The sequence below is a fragment of the Nicotiana tomentosiformis genome, chromosome 3 (assembly GCF_000390325.3).
Source record: "Nicotiana tomentosiformis chromosome 3, ASM39032v3, whole genome shotgun sequence".
NCBI lineage: Eukaryota > Viridiplantae > Streptophyta > Magnoliopsida > Solanales > Solanaceae > Nicotiana > Nicotiana tomentosiformis.
In genome coordinates, this window is record NC_090814.1 from 41338649 (window position 1) to 41356572 (window position 17924).

Here is a 17924-nt window from a genome sequence, read left to right on the forward strand (position 1 = left end):
AACTCTCAAGTCAAGAAGGCACATATAATTGAGAAATTTTAAGCAATCTTGCCCTATGTGGCATACAAGTCGAACAACTGAGAAACGACGTCATAGAGTAGGCTATTTAATTTACTCAAAATCAATATTCAAATCAAATGTACTGGAAGACAGAGCGCATGCCATTAACCTAATGTTCTAGCACCAAACACGTCAATAGGTCCCTTAGAGCTACTCAATTTCTTCATAACCTACGCCTTAAAAGAAACACAAAGTACCCGGTTTGAGCTACACCCTTGGAAAAGAACCGGCGCTCAAAGAAAAACCAAGGGATACTACCAAACTATCCTAAAATAAATCTTTTTGGCATTTTTAATTGGACTTTACTACCTCAAGAAAATTGTCCAAAAGATCCATCGTCGGAAAAAGTCCGAGCTTTTTCTGATTTTTTCTTCATTTTTTTTATAATTTGTCTACTACTCTATGCTAAAAGAAAATTAATAACAATGTTTATACAATTACACTACACAAAAACTAATTCCCCCACCCCACACTTATATTATGCATAGTCCTGGATGCATGATCGCAAAGAAAAATATTAAACAAGGGTGAGGGAATGACCCCTAGCTCGCACATGATCCTCAATATTAAGGGTCGGAATGACCCCACACTTAAGTTCAAACATGCTCCTCGGCTTCAACTTCAGGTACTCAGACTTCCCTTACTCTGCAAAACAAAAACAACACAAAACTTGACACTATAAAAAAATAAATAAAACAACACAAGTGCCTTATTTATAGTCGCAGCACGACGTAGGGCCTCGCTCATGATGGGCACTTTCTCTTCTTCTTCTTTCTCCCATGAAGTCTAGCCTTTTTGAACGCTCTTGGAAGGTCTCCTTTTTCATCTCTGGCTCTTTTCTCTATCATCTTCACACACTCAGCTTGCAACACCACCTCCTCTAACTCAGTTGTCCCATATGGTCCACTACAATTCACATAAGGACTATGCTCTATCCCCTTCAATTCTATCACAGTAATCACGCACAACTCCTCATAATGCTTAGGGAGCTTAAGTGCCTTGTACACATTAAAAGTGATTTCCTCATCGTCAACTCTCATCTTCAACTTCCCTTCCCTCACATCAATAATCGCTCCACTAGTAGCTAAGAGTGGTCATCCCAAAATAATGGGCACTTCCTCATCTGCCTCGTAATTAAGAACAATAAAATCAATAGGAAAAATAAAGTTTCCCACTCGAACTAACACATCCTCAACAATTCCTTCTGGCATAACTAGTGACCTATCTTCCAACTGTAAAGTGATTGTAGAAGGTCTAAGCACCCCAATCCGAGTTGCTTGAACAAAGATGATGGCATCAAATTTATACTAGCCCCTAAATCACACAGGTCTCTACAAACTTCTTATTTTCCAAGAGACAGAGGAATTGTGAAACTCTCAGGATCCTTCAACTTAGGAGGAAGTTTAATTTGAACTCTAGCACTGCACTCTTCAGTAAGTGCAACTGTTGCAAACTTTGTATGTCTTCGGTTGTTTGCCACAATATCTCTGAGATACCTTGCATACTTATGTACTTCCTGCAAAATCTCCACCAAAGGCAAATTCACACCCACTTGGCTCAAAATATCTAAGAATTTCTTGTACTTAGCATCATCTTTTTGCTTCTGCAGTCTTTGTGGAAACGGAGGTGGTAGCCTTGTCACAATTACTGGCTTTGGTCCTTTTCTCTCTTTCCCATTCTCCTCAACTTGTTTGGGAACTAATTCTACTTCAAGAATAGCTGTATACTTCATTTTCCTTGGAACTTCTTCTAATACTCTTCCATTTCTCAAGGTAACCACATTGACTTGAGGTTTAGGATTAGGCTCAGTATCACAAGGAAGAGCTCCAACTGTTCGAGTGTTTTGGGCACTAGCAAGCTGCCCCATTTGTCGATCCAAATTTCTCATCGCTACTGCTTGAGCTTGCTGGTCAGCCATTAATTTCTTCATCATCTCCTTAAGGTGACTCATCGGGTTTGTAGGTTGTTTAACCTGAGGTAGTCTATATTGCTGTTGAGGCGCTTGTGGCCTGTACTGATTCTGAGCACCTTGGTTTCCACCCCAAGAGAAGTTTGGGTGGTTCCTCTAGTTAGGATTATAAGTGTCCCCATATTGATTTGCCTGCCCTCGATTTGCATTACCCATAAAATATACAGACTCTGGATTTGCTGGGCATAGATTGCTCATGTGACCTTCTCCACATACTTCACAAAATATTTGAACCTGTTGCACTGGCTGGGCTTGTTGCTTGTTAATAACCATTGTCATCTGATTGACTTGGTTGGCCAATGTGGCAATTTGTGATGATAATGCAGACACTCCATCTAACTCGAGAACCCCTGCAGATTTTTGCACTGTGTGTCTGCCCATCTATCCTTACCAATCAGAATTGCTTTTGGAGAATTTGTTCAATAATGCATATGTCTCATTGAAGCTTTTCTCCAACACTTGACCTCTCGCTGCAACATCTACCACAATCTTTGTCTCAGGATGTAGCCCTTCTATGAAAGTGTGAGCTAACACTTAATTTATCTAACTATGATGAGGACAGTCACTAAGCAGATCCTTGAACCTTTCCCAAGCTGAGTATAAAGACTCCCCCGATTTCTATTTGAAAGTGACTATCTCACTTCGGATCTTTGCAGTTTTGCCTGAAGGGAAGAACCTTGCCAAAACTTTCCTCGCTAGATCATTCCATGATGTAATAGAATTAGTTGGTTCTGCCTTCAACCATCGCTTTTCTTCGCCCAACAGAGAGAATGGGAGCAGTGTGAGCCTCAAATAATCTGGAGTGACTCCGTTAGTAATATAAATATCACTAATCTCCAATAAGTTTAGGATGTGTTGTTATGGATCCTCGTGTGGAAGACCCATAAACTGCCCATTTGCATGTAGTAGTTGGATCATGCTCTGTTTTAGCTTAAAGTGCCTAGTGATTTTGGTGTTCATAATGCTGAAGGTGACATTAGAAATGCTGGGCATTGCCACCTCCTGAACCGCCATAGGTTGCTCCTCTACCATGTCCACAGGAAATTGAACATGTGCTTGAAGATTATTTGTGTCCCTTGCTTCCCTCAACCTCCTGTGAAATGTTCTCTCAGGTTCGGGGTCAAATCCTTGAAGTCTATGCTGGCTTCTAACCGTTCGCATTCAATCAAGGCTCATAAGAGCAGAGCAACAATTAAGTAATGTTAGACTTGACGAAATAAATAATTAAAGCAATTAACTAGAAAGTAGTCAATATTCAAGTACCCTGTAACGGCGCCAAAAACTTGTCGCTCCGAAATGCACACACAAGTATAAGTTGTTGTACAAGTAATAAAATGATAACTCAAGTGTTGAACCTACAGAAACTATCATTAACTACCCACTAAATTCGCCAAGATTGTTATTCAGTCGAGTCACTCAGAGTTCAAAAGTGTGATTATGCTAAAAAATAATTCTAACTAGTAACTAAATTATCAAGCAGCAAAATGGTTATTCTGTATTCGGTAGAGACGAATATTCCAAGGTTGTGATCGATTCACCTATCCTATTGTGTTCTAGTTAACTCTCCCTTTCATACAATTCACTCATGGTTGCTAATTAATCAAACAATTGCCCTTGTAGCCTTCTCCCGGAGTACTACTCGCCTATTCAAAATAGATTAATGCCTATATTCCTATGTAATAAATCTATCAAGAACGCATTAAGATTACGATGTTTATTTAAGCACGGTGACTAGGTATATTCCTATCCTAACCACAAATCCGGCCCCCTAGAGTTAAGATCGTGCTCTCTTCCATTCTTCTCTAAACTAAACATGGCTTTCCCAAGCATAGCGTAGATAGTAAATAGAACCTAACTCTTGGCAAGGCAATTAAGCAATTAATCACAGAATTGAAGAAACAATCATATATTGGTGAATTGTAATTAAGGTTAAGTAAACTCTAAACAACAATATTCATGGCTAAATCATAACCCCATTACTATGGGTTTTAGCCACTCATGATATTATCAAAACAAATTCACAAGTGTTTGAATAATTGAAACTACTAATAAAGATGAAGAAAAACTGAGGAACCTTGTTCCCGAGTGTTCCGTGTCTTGTTCTCGCCTCTAAAGAATGTTCAACCCCCCCCCCAAACAAATAGGTTTAGAATCCCTTTTATACATGTTGGGGGCATGTAGGGTTGAAATCACCAAGTCCTAGTTGAATTAGGACAAAATCCGCCCTTTAGAGTCTCGCTTGGTGCCTGGCACCAACCTGGACGTCAAACTTTTTGGTCTTCTGTAAATGGCATTTTGGTTGGTGCCTAGCGCCAACGTGGACACCAAACTCATACTTCCTCCAAATTCTTCCGTTTTTCTTTTAATTTGCATGCCATTTTTTCAAATCACTTCCATTTGACTCCTACACATAAAAACACCACGCATTAGAAAAACACTTTGCATTACACATACAAAACTCACGCAATATAAGTAAAATACGAGGAGATATGCATATAAATATGCATACTTTATGCCAAATATCACTAACTATCTTTGATGCTGCAAATTAAGGTCCTTCTACTTGAATAGATGCTGGAGGCTTCGATGGTTGGCATTGACCTCGTATGGAACACCATACAGATAATGCCTCTAAATCTTCAATGCATAAACAATAGACGCCAACTCTAAGTCATGCATATGGTAATTCTTCTCATGAACCTACAAATGTCGAAATGCTTAGGCAATCTCCCTATCGTCTTGCATCAACTCCGCGCCAAGCCCAATACGTGACGCATCAGAAAACACGGTGTAAGACCCCAAACCTATAGGCAACACCAACATTAGGGTTGCAGTCAATGCAGTTTTGAGCTTCTAAATGCTCTCCTCGCACTCCTCAAAACATCTAAAAGGAGAACCCTTCTTATTCAATATAGTTATAGGTGCAGCAATGGATAAGAAACCGTGTACAAAACAGTGATAATATCCGGCCAAACCAAGAAAACTTCGTATCTCAGTAGCTGAAGATAGACTGGGCAAAATCTGAACTGCTTCAATCTTCTTCGATCTACCTTGATCCCCTCACTAGATACCACGTGACCCAAAAATGCCATCGAATCAAGCAAAAACTCACACTTGGAGAATTTTGCATATAACTTCTTCTCCCTCAAGGTCTGTAGCATGATCCTCAAGTGTTGCTCATGATCCTCCCAGCTGCAAGAATACACCAAGATGTCGTCAATGAACACGATGATGAATGAATCAAGATATGGTTGAAATACACTGATCATCAAGTTCATAAAAGTCTGTTGGGGCATAGGTCAACCCAAATGACATCACTAGAAACTCGTAGTGACCATACCAAGTCCTGAAAGTAGTATTCAGATTATCTGAATCCCGAATCTTCAGCTGATGATGCCCTGACCTCAAATCAGTCTTTGAAAACATTCTAGCACTCTAAAGCTGGTCAAACAATTCATCAATATGTGGAAGTGGGTACATGTTCTTGGCAGTAACTTTGTTCAGCTATCTATAATCAATACACATTCGCATAGTACCATGCTTCTTCTTTACAAATAAGACTGGAGCACCTCAAGGAGAAACACTCAGCCATATGATACCCTTATCAAGAAACTCTTGAAGATGTTCCTTTAACTCCTCCAGCTCTACTGGTGCTATATGATATGGTGGAATAGAAATGGGCTGAGTGCCCGGTACCAGGTCAATACCAAAATTAATATCCCTATCGGGCGTCATGCTCGGTAGGTCTGCTAGAAGCACATCTGGGAAGTCTCTCACCACCGAAACTAACTCAACAGTAGGAGTATCAGCACTAGCATCCCTCACTAAGGCTAGATACACTTTACACACCCTTCTCAACCATCCAATGTGCCTTAAGAAAGGACAAAATATATAATCTAATGTACCCCTCCACTCTAGCTGCGGCAACCCTGGCATAGCCAGTGTCACAGTCTTGGTGTAACAATCTAGAATAGCATGATAGGGTGACAACAATTCCATGCCCAAGATCACGTCAAAGTCCACCATACTGAGTAGAAATAGATCGACTCTGGTATCATAACCACCAATAACAACTAAACATGACCAATAAACATGATGCACAACTAGAATCTCCCACAGGCGTGGACACACATACAGGAACACTCAAGGAATCACGAGATATATCCAAATACGGAGCAAAGTAAGATGACATATAGGAATAAGTGGATCCCAGATCAAATAAGACTGATGCATCCCTACGACGGACCGGATTCGTACTTGTGTGATGACAACATACGATGCAACCACATCCGTCCTACCAGAAAAAATAGAAATGATCCTTACCTCCCCCTCCAGGGCAACCTCTACCCGTCTGACCTCCACCCCTAGCTGGTGGTGCAGGTGGAGCGGTAACTAGAGCAACAACCATGGCCTTTGAACCCTGTGGACCCTATGGAATCCGTGAAGCTTCTGTATTCTATGGAGGTGCACCCTTTCTGAGTCTGGGGCAGTCCCTCACAATATATTTGGTATCACCACACTCAAAACAAGCTCTCGATGGGCGTGGCTGCTGAAACTGACTCTGGCCTGGTGGCTAGACTTACCATTGAAGGCACTCCGTGTAGGAGGTGCATTGGAAAGTGCTGTGCAATATAGGCAACCTGCAACCCGAAATATCCGGAGCACTGCTAGAAGATGGAAGTGCGACTCACATAGCCTCTTCCATGACGGGCTGAAACTGCAGCATGGCCACCACTAGATCCTCCAGTACCTCGAGGCCTCTTAGCCTCCATGTTCTCTCTCTTGGACCCGCGATCTCTACAATATGCTGAAACGGAGTATCCGTCTCCAACTCCCGTGCCATATTGAACCTAAGACTATAACTGAGCCCCTCGATGAATCTTCGAACTCGCTCTCAGACTGTAAATACCAAGGTAGGTACATGTCGGGATAATTCATTGAATCTGATATCATACTCTGACACTGACAAAGTCCATTGACATAGCTACTCAAACTCTATGCGCCATGCATCTTGAAGGGTCTAGGGAACAAACTCTCACAAAAAAAACTCTAACAAGTGAGCCCAAGTGAGTAGGGCTGCCCTAAGTGAGTGGGGATACATCAACTGGCCTACCCTCCTCGTAATCTTGCCACCACCATACACTGCTCCAGACAGTTGAAATATAGTAAAAGCAACTCCGTTCACCTCCACAATACCCATGGTGCGGAGAATACTGTGGCACTTCTCTAGAAAACCCTGCACATCCTCGGCAGCTATGCCACTGGAAGTAGGAGGATCATACTTCTTGAACTTCTCAAGTCTCATCTGCTCCACTTCAGCTTCTTCTAGACTGACCTCAGGCTGAAACCTGATCAATGTGGACCCGCTGCTCTGGGGTACTAGCCGTGAGAACCTGAGCTCCTCCCCCAACCTGAGATATAGCTTGTGCAGGGGGAATCAATCCAGCCTAGCTAGAGTGTCGAACATGCTCAAAACCTATGCTAGGGTCTCCTGAAGCCCAGGGGCAGTAACAGGTGCCTTGGATATCTACCCCCCCAACAGGAGCTACTGGTGGCTCCTTAGTCGCTACTCGGGCAGGTTCTTTGGCTGCAGCATATGCCCCTCCTCGGCCCCTACCTCAGCCCCTACATCGCGTGGCTCTAGCAGAGGGTGTGGGCGTCTGATCATCTGCACCAACAGCGTGTGTCCTCACCATCTATGAGATAATATAAAGACAAACTCAAATTTCGAAATCAACATATTCGCATGATAAGGAATATGTTTCACCCTGTGCGTACCAATATGACGTATAATGAATATGGGACATGTCAATCATGATTTAAATGAGTGTAAAGTCATAATATGACAATATATGATGTTGGGATATAAAATATAATGTTTGGGAAAATCGGATTTAAGTTTGCGGAAAAACCGAATAAGGATTTGCCTTGTAATGAAGCTTTTTGAGCAATACATTTTGTGTGCTATATGAGGTCTTTGTGGGGAATATTATATACCAAATCTAAGGTCTTGGGATGTAGTTTCCAACACTCTCAACCGTTAATTCATATGACATCCGGATAAAAAGATATAAGCGTCTAAAGATGGGCCGATGCAAGGGTGTCAAGCTAGCACCTCTTTGGCTTTTCAAAAGTTGATACATATAGGTTTTAAGTCATCTTTTTCTTCATTTTTCCATATAAAACGATCATAGAACACCCATAAACCTATTCTTAAACTCTCTACAAGACTTTCAAAAAATATTAACATCTCGGGTACGAAATCAAAAAGCGATAACATTAGAACGATCCCTACGACGTAAGTATCATTATACCACCTCTCTTTTTCTTTGTAGTTTGAGTTTTGGAAGCTACTTCATAGTTAATAAAATGCCTAATTTCTGTATTTAATCTTTAAATATCAAGGAAGGTTGATAAATTCGTTCCTAATAGTTAGAACTCACCGGACGGTGATCGGAAGTCGTGAGTTCGATTTATTCCACTTTTAGTGAACTATTTTGTAGTCCACTCATGTTGGACTCTTGTGCTGCTGATTTATGGAGTTTGGAAAGATAAAGGGCGTGGAAAAATGCCACATGTGGTAGGGTAGTGGGCTGGTCGCTCGTCGTTGCAATTTCAGGCTAATTGATAACTTGTCGATTGGTTGTGTTATGGTATATTTGGGCTTTTTGTTGTATTAAAGGCCCCGAATTGTAGTTATGTTGTTTTTGAGTTTCTAAATGTATTGTGTTATTGGCTCGCCTATTGTAGTCTTGAGGAAGCAGTAAAATCAGGGGAAATGCTGCCCGTTTTATTATAGATTAAGTAACTTTCGTTATATAAATGAGAGAGTCATTCGTAATTTGACAAAAGCTTCACTGTCGTTGTTGTAGATTAAGGTGCAGTGAGCTGAGTTTAGCATTTTTATTGGATAGATTTCTATAAGGTATGTTAAAGCTATCCCTTCTTTTCTTTTGGCATGATCCATATGATACAACGAAACGAGCAAACATGCAACTTTCACAAATGGCTCTATTCTTAGAAGTACTAGGGTTGCCTATGTTCTTGATTCCCCATATGTCATATTATCATATCATCTGTTTATGGGTCTCAGAATATACGTAAGTTGATAATATTTATTTTGTGATATTAACCGAAGGCATATTAATTTTATGATCAGAGAGATTTTATTTGTCACGCCCCAAACTCAGGGAGCGCGACCGGCGCTCAACCGAGAGAACCTGGCCGAGCAAGCCTATTAGACTTCCTTCTACCCAAACTCATCCATGAATAAAGAGGAGATGTACTCCATTAATCAATCACTGAAACAATTTTATTAACAACTTCCTTTTCATTCCCATTAGCAACTTCATTCATAATTTCCAAAACATTACGAGTTTATAGAATTAATGAAAAACATAATTTCCAAGTACCAACATTTCTAGTTCAATTTCCAACATCAACCATAACCCACAACCTGTCTACGGAGCCTCTAAATACAATAGAAGAGTAATATGGAAATGCCGGCAACAAGGCCCCGGCTATACCTCAAAACATTGTGCATGATAAACAAAAGATACATGACCCCGAAATGAAGTGGGGCTCACCAAATCAGCTGAAAAGAGTGTACTGCTATCATTGATCAATGCCGCCTGCTGAAGAACCACCTGCATCCATTAAAGATGCAGCGCCCCCGGCAAAAGGGACGTTAGTACTGTCGAATAGCACTAGTATGTATAGCTAAAAATCATCTTTTAAAATATAATGCCCATATAAGAAAAGGCAACACATAGAAACGGCAAGTAACAATCAACAATATCCAAACGTCCAGTTAAAACATAATAATTTTCAAAATACGAACTTCATATATAATTTTTGGTTGGGAGATCATTAACACCGATATACCACCGTATTTGTTAGCACGGAGTTCGATCACGCCCGATCATCTAGGCCATCTCCTCACAAACAATGTAGTTTGACATGTGATGCGAAGGAAAGTTGTTACCAAGAGTAGTACCACCATATGCGCAAAATGGCGTCTGATATCCACCCGATTAGCTAGGCTGCCTTCCCACATATGCTGTGTGGGTTGACTTTTCCACTCCACAAAGGTTCCAGTTTCATCCCAATTAAGGGGAATAATATCACAATTTCCAAGAGTTCCAATTTCATCCCAAATAAGGGGAATAATCCCCATCCACCCCTACACCGGCACGTGTAGTTTCAGGTGTGGGCCTTATGACCCACCCTTCCTCGGTATTGCTAATGATTCTCCCAAAAATAGTTTTGATTTGATTTGCAAACAGAAATATCATATATACAATTGTACTCACCTCAACATCTTTCACATTGTATGGATTCTCATTAGTATTTCCAGTCATTCACAACGACAATATTTCCTTGGCTCATTAGGCCATTCCCAAGATTCTTTATTCCTGGCACGATGGCCGTATTTCATATTCCACACTTTCACCTCTTTCAATTTCAAAAAAATCACCATCAAGTATCAACATATAGGATATTTCATAAATCATATACTTCAAATCCATTTTAAATGGAAACTTCAAACACAAATGGTTTCTTCCCAAAGAATGAGGCATACCAACCAACAATAGAAACACACATGAAAAATCATAAACAGTCAATATATCATTTACTCTTGCAATACTCTTCCCTAGAAATGACAATGTACAATTTAACACATTAGTATATAGAACTCGAATCACACTGGATATATTTATAAATCAAAGCATTAGTTAAAGCAGCCACTAATGGGCATGAATTTAGTACAAAAGCTTTTAGACAATTCTATCTTCGAAGTCATTTTTAAACAATTGGGTCGAGGCTCATTTCACATTCTTTATCGCATCTTCTCAAATCATTTGCATTACTAGACACAATCATAACTTAAATTCTCGGCACGTTGGCCACACTCTATATCCCCAATTAACTTATTTCACTTCCAACCATCTTTATAGATAATCAAATAAGACATTTCCAAATCAAGACTTTAGGTACACATATGAGCAATTAAGAGTCTTAAGAATATTGAGCTTTTCTCACACAATTTGGCATACTATCTTTCATTGAAACACGACTCAAAGCCATAACCTTTTAATACGCAACCCATACTTTGAAACTTACGGAAATATTATGGAATTCGATTCCAAGAGAGAAAGTTTAGCCAACATACCTCAATCGAGCTTCCTTAACTCTAGAATGATCCGGAATTCTTAGCAATCCCGATCTATTTTGAGACATAAAAAAATTGAACCATAGTTAGGAAGATATTCGTGGTCTCAACTCATTTAAGCATTTTATCTGACACTAGGTGTGCAAATTTAACCACAAGGTTCTTCTACGAGATTTCCCTCACTCCACAACCCAATCCTTACTTATTTCAGCTCAACAATCTTCCCACAATTCTTATTGGTACATGCATGTATAAATAATAATCTCATACACATGAATCATACTCCTAATCAACCATCTTCTACCCAAATTCGAAATTGAAAACTAGGGTATGGAACCTTACCTCTTAGATGAAGAACTTGTGGGTTTTCCTTGTTAATCTTCCAAGATTTGAGCAAGACTTGATGAATAATTAGCCTAGGGTTTTCCTCTCTCTCTCTAAAACACTCTCCCTTCTCTCTAAAACATCAGATTTTTGCTCAAAAATGACCCAAAGCGTGTATTTAACGAAGTAGGGTCGGGTTTTAAAAACCCAAAAATAGAACTCCGAAACAGGTTCTGCGGTAGCATATGCGACCGCATATCGGTCGCATAATTACAGACCAAAACGATCAAAAAGCTGTCTGTGCATGCGATCTCTATGCGGTCCACATAACTGTTATGCGATCGCATAATGCACCGCATAACAGTTATGCGGTCGCATAGCCGACCGCATAATTTCCCCCAGGCTGGCCATTCTCCTGCTCACTTCTGCGGCCATTATGCGGCCCGCAGAGTGATTATGCGGTCGCATAATGGACCGCATAAATGCGCTTTTTCGCCAAAAATTTTCCTTTACTTTCCGGTGCATTGTTCAACCCAAAAAGTCCGAACCGTGGCTAGCAAGCTTGCCATGAAGATTTTATACCATCCTCAAACACGTAAGCCTACTCCGGCACCACAAAACCTTGAATTCACTTGCGAAATTTACGGGGCTTTACACTGAAATACTTCAAAATTTTGTTTTTACGGGGTGTTACATTATCCCCCGCTTAGGATCATTCGTCCTCGAATGAGGGTCAAAATCCGTCATTAGCATTCAATGTGGTTCAACTGTTGGTTCGCACACACTAGTAGTTTCAAAATTTGGCTAACTCCCTAAATTTCCAAACATTTCGCCAGAGTCTCCCCTGTAACTGGGCCTATCCACCTGCCAGAGTAACACCAAAACAATTCCTAACAACACATCCACAACTTGGCAAAACATCACCATGTATAACAACGTCACTAATCTCATCATTACAGGTATTATACTACCAAGAGTGGTATGTGAGCATGAGCTGTACATATTTAAATCATAACACAAAGAAGTACCTTTCAAATCACAATCATTTAAATATACACTCAAGTGAGAACATTTTATTTCCTTAACACGTTTGCCCCTCCATGTGGTCTCCTCGACTTACAGACATCACCATAACAAATTAACGAAGAAAATCTCAACTCCCGGACTTTTCTAACAAGGATAGCAAATAGTTGCTCCTCACAATCCCATTATCCCTTGTCTTCACTTTATTAGACATAGACACATGAAACATCGGGTACACGGAGAACAATAATAGAGAAACATCATACTCATAGTTTATCCTATTTCCTTTCAAAATTTCATAAGGCCTAATGTGACTTCACATACTTTACCTTTATTGACAATTCACATAGCATCCTCATGTAGAAAATATTTAGAATAACCCATTCACTTTCTTCAACTCTAAATCTCTACGCCGAACACCCAAACTAAACCTTTGGCAACCTCCAACAATTTCTCTAAGATGTGTTAGCTTGACTATGACCATAAAATTTCCTATCCCATATATTTGATCACGGGATGATGCTTCTTGTTTGATATGCCTGAACCTACAATACTCGAAAGATTTGCTACAAATGGGAACAACGAGGTTCGAGATTTTGCTAGAAATTTTCAAGAATCTATCAACGTGCTAAGAACGGCATTTCAGGAGGTTATATCCTAAGAGACATGAACGTCACTACCAAAAGCGTTGACATGGTGATTCGTTGTGGTGACATCATCAGTTGAACAAACGAGTCATAGAGTTGCCTAGTAGGCATTGATAATGTAGGGAAAATGTTCATGATTCTGAGATTTAAAAGAAATGAGTCATGAAAAGGACATCAACAATTGTTTTATTCCATTCATGCCTTATTTGGCAATAGTAAGTCTCAAAGAGAGCTAACACTTATGTGACACCAGTCGCCTCTTGGTATGTAGGGAAAAATCAGTTTAACTCAAAATAAGAATATTCTAGTACCCTGAATATGATATGGGTTTCAAGATACACAAAGTTGCATTACACTCTTAACAGTAACTAGCACAAGGAATCTATGCCACAAGCTTACGAGGATGAAAAGAAGTTGAACACTCGTGAGATTATTATCATTCCCACGGCTTAACCTTTGCCAATATTTGATCCTATGTGAGAGGACTAGAGATATGATGAGTTTTTCATTCAATTCAATATGCTCATCATAAGGCTGCTTAACTTTCAATCTCACACAAGTGGAATCATGTAACACTTTGCCGTGAGCTAGACATGTTTTTTCCATAACAACTCTCAAGTTGCCATATCAGGCCAATTCACGGGCAACCATAATACTGGGAACAAGGTGAGTTACTCACTGAAGCATGATCTAGGTGGACATAAAAGTCATACTGAGATGGGTAAACAACAAGACCTCCCTATGACGATTTTGTGATAAATCTCAAGTTGCTCAGAAACTTTATGCGGATAAGTGGCCCCTTTCAATTGGCATGTACGCACATGATAGGTGCTAAGATATACTCTCATGTTACTAGACAATGAAAAAGATTCATGATACTATTCATAAAGGAGTAGAATAATTGTTCCAACCATAGAAGTCACATATACCGGAGAGGAAAACATTAACTCAAGAAGGATCTCAACACTAGGCTGCTTTCCATTGGATATGATACCGCATAGGTAAATATTATGGTGATGCATGTATGCACAAATGAGCAGATGTTATCCATTTGAATCAAAAGGTTTTGTATGTAATTCATCAGGTATTGTCCCTTGTTGAGAATTTAGGGAAGCAGTGGGAAGTATTAACCTAGGGTTATAAGGCAATTCAAGGAACCCATTATAGAACTCAATTTCTCAAGAGATTGTAAATATAAGGAATTGTGATAAAGAGGCTTCACGAATACTGTGCCTCGTTCTAAGAGTAGATACAGAGAACGACTCATAAAGTTGTTTCGGTTCTATCCCAACTTCCATAGTAAAATAAGAAGTGACATATGACAAAGTGGAACCGGGATCAATAAGAGCATACACATCATGAGATCAAACAGTCAATATACTCGTAACCACATCTGGAGAAGCCTCAAACTTTTGACGTCTCCTCATAGCATAAAACCTGTTGGGCCCTCCTGAGCTCTGAATACCACCCCTAGCTGTTCCACGACCTGCAGGCGTTATAGTGCCTCTAGCTGGGGGAGGCGTTGTGGATGTAGTAGCTACAGAACTGGCTGGTTGTGCCATACTCTTGCCTATTCTCTAGCGAGACCAATAACAATCTCTTTGAAAGTGGCCCGTCATACCACACTTGTAGCATACCTTTGTACCATAGTGACACACTCCCGGATGGCATCTCTCACACTTCACATAACGGGGATGAGGTCAGTTGAACTGACTCGTCTCACTGACCTGATATTTACCCATTTTGCATACATCATAAGCATAACCCTTATCCTTCCTCCAAGTTTTCAATGCGGGATTAACAATTCCAGCACCGGATTGTTGTGTGGGCCTTTGGAATTGCCCAAATATACCACCTCTAACGCGCTGCTAAGCATACTCACAACACGACGCCAAATGTTCCTTCCCGCACGACGGATATAACTGGATGGGTGTACCCAACCTAGGGCATTTGTTCTTCTTGTGCCCTCTCTTTCCATAGCCATAACATATTTCAAGGGTCATCCAACATGTTCCCAAGTGTCGCTTCTTGCAAATCACACAATCTGGTTCATTAGCACCAACAACCCTCTTTCGTTTCTTAGATTCTGTCACCACACGATCCGATGGTGCGGTGACAGTGGTAGGAATAAGGACACTTCCCTTAGCAACAAGTTCTTCCAAACCCTCCATGGCTCGATGCATTCTCCCAACAAACTCTTGTGTAATCTCCCCCAGATTTAATGGAGCGGTCATTCCCTCCTCGTTGTTTTGAACTCGTGGATTACTCATCTGAAAAATATCATGAGACATAACGAGGAAATTAGCTTCCTATCTTGAGCTCTATCGCATGATATGGAGTATCAAAGAAGTGTGAAATTCCTAAATGTCCAAGTAGCCTCCTCATTATAGATGTGGTCGACAACACACTGATAAGAAGGACTCTACTAGATACGGCTCCGAGACATCCTAGGACACTTTAAAACCACAGGCTCTGATACCAAGTTTGTCACTCCCCAAACTCAGGGAGCGCGGCCGGCGCTCAACCAAGAGAACCCGGCCGAGCAAGCCTATTAGACTTCCTTCTACCCAAACTCATCCATGAATAAAGAGAAGATGTACTCCATTAATCAATCACTGAAAAGATTTTATTAACAACTTCCTTTTCATTCCCATTAGCAGCTTCATTCATAATTTCCAAAACATTACGAGTTTATAGAATTAATGAAAAACATAATTTCCAAGTACCAACATTTCTAGTTCAATTCCCAACATCAACCATAACCCACAACCTGTCTACGGAGCCTCTAAGTACAATAGAAGAGTAATATGGAAATGCCGGCAACCTCAAAACACTGTACATGATAAACAAAAGATACATGACCCCGAAATGAAGTGGGGCTCACCAAATCAGCTGAAAAGAGTGTACTGCTATCATTGATCAATGCCGCCTGCTGAAGAACCACCTACATCCATTAAAGATGCAGCGCCCCCGGCAAAAGGGACGTTAGCACTAGTATGTATAGCTAAAAATCCTCTTTCAAAATAGAATACCCATATAAGAAAAGGCAACACATAGAAACAGCAAGTAACAATCAACAATATCCAAACGTCCAGTTAAAACATAATAATTTTTAAAATACGAACTTCATATATAATTTTTGGTTGGGAGATCATTAACACCGATATACTACCGTCTTTGTTAGCAAGGAGTCCGATCATGCCCGATTGGCTAGGCCATATCCCCACGAACAATGTGGCTTGACATGTGATGCAAAAGAAAGTTGTTACCAAGAGTAGTACCACCATATGCGTAATATGGCGTCTGATCTCCGCCCGATCAGCTAGGCCGCCTTCCCACATATGCCATGTGGATTGACTTTTCCAATCCATAAAGGTTCCAGTTTCATCCCAATTAAGGGGAATAATATCACAATTTCCAAGGGTTCCAATTTCATCCCAAATAAGGGGAATAATCCCCATCCACCCCTACACCGGCACGTGTAGTTTCAGGTGTGGGCCTTATGACCCACCCTTCCTCGGTATTGCTAATGATGCTCCCAAAAATAGTTTTGATTTGATTTGCAAACTGAAATATCATAAATACAATTGTACTAACCTCAACATCTTTCACATTGTATGAATTCTCATTAGTATTTCCAGTCATTCACAACGACATTATTTCCTTGGCTCATTAGGCCATTCCCAAGATTCTTTATTCCTGGCACGATGGCCGTATTTCATATTCCACACTTTCACCTCTTTAAATTTCAAAAAAATCACCATCAAGTATCAACATATAGGATATATCAAAAATCATATACTTCAAATCCATTTTAAATGGAAACTTCAAACACAAATGGTTTCTTCCCAAAGAATGAGGCATACCAACCAACAATAGAAACATACATGAAAAATCATAAACAGTCAATACACCATTTACTCTTGCAATACGCTTCCCAAGAAATATCAATGTACAATTTCAACACATGAGTATATAGAACTCGAATCACACTGGATATATTTATAAATCAAAGCATTAGTTAAAGCAGCCACTAATGGGCATGAATTTAGTACAAAAGCTTTTAGACAATTCTATCTTCGAAGTCATTTTTAAACAATTGAGTCGAGGCTCATTTCACATTCTTTATCGCATCTTCTCAAATCATTTGCATTACTAGACACAATCATAACTTAAATTCTTGGCACGTTGCCCACACTCTATATCCCCAATTAACTTATGTTACTTCCAACCATCTTTATAGATTATCAACAATAAGATATTTCCAAATCAAGACTTTAGGTACACATATGAGCAATTAAGAGTCTTAAGAATATTGAGATTTTCTCACACAATTTGGCATACTATCTTTCATTGAAACACGACTCAAAGCCATAACCTTTTAATACGTAACCCATACTTTGAAACTTACGGAAATATTATGGAATTCGATTCTAAGAGAGAAAGTTTAGCCAACATACCTCAATCGAGCTTCCTTAACTCTAGAATGATCCGAAATTCTTAGCAATCCCGATCTATTTTGAGACATAACAAAATTGAACCATAGTTAGGAATATATTCATGGTCTCAGCTCATTTGAGCATTTTATCAAACACTAGGTGTGCAAATTTAACCACAAGGTTCTTCTACAAGATTTCCTTCACTCCACAACCCAATCCTTACTTATTTCAGCTCAACAATCTTCCCACAATTCTTATTGGTACATGCATGTATAAATAATAATCTCATA

At 39.9% G+C, this 17924-nt stretch overlaps 1 protein-coding gene across 1 annotated transcript; it reads right to left on the reverse strand.

Moving 5' to 3' along the window:
- Nucleotides 1-1402: 1402 nt before the first annotated feature.
- LOC138907682 (uncharacterized) lies at nucleotides 1403-2410 on the reverse strand. Its single transcript, XM_070198287.1, has 2 exons — nucleotides 2246-2410; nucleotides 1403-2125 (listed from the first exon to the last, which is right to left on the reverse strand). The coding sequence occupies exons 1-2, from the start codon at nucleotides 2408-2410 to the stop codon at nucleotides 1403-1405; spliced, it is 888 nt and encodes a 295-aa protein (XP_070054388.1).
- Nucleotides 2411-17924: the final 15514 nt, after the last annotated feature.

Coding starts and splice junctions, on each gene's coding strand:
- LOC138907682 (XM_070198287.1), bottom strand. CDS start 2,410: ATGGGCAGACACACAGTGCAAAAATCTGCAGGGGTTCTCGAGTTAGAT. Junction 2,126..2,245: donor AGGTTCAAATATTTTGTGAA/GTATGTGGAGAA, acceptor AATCCTAACTAG/AGGAACCACCCAAACTTCTC.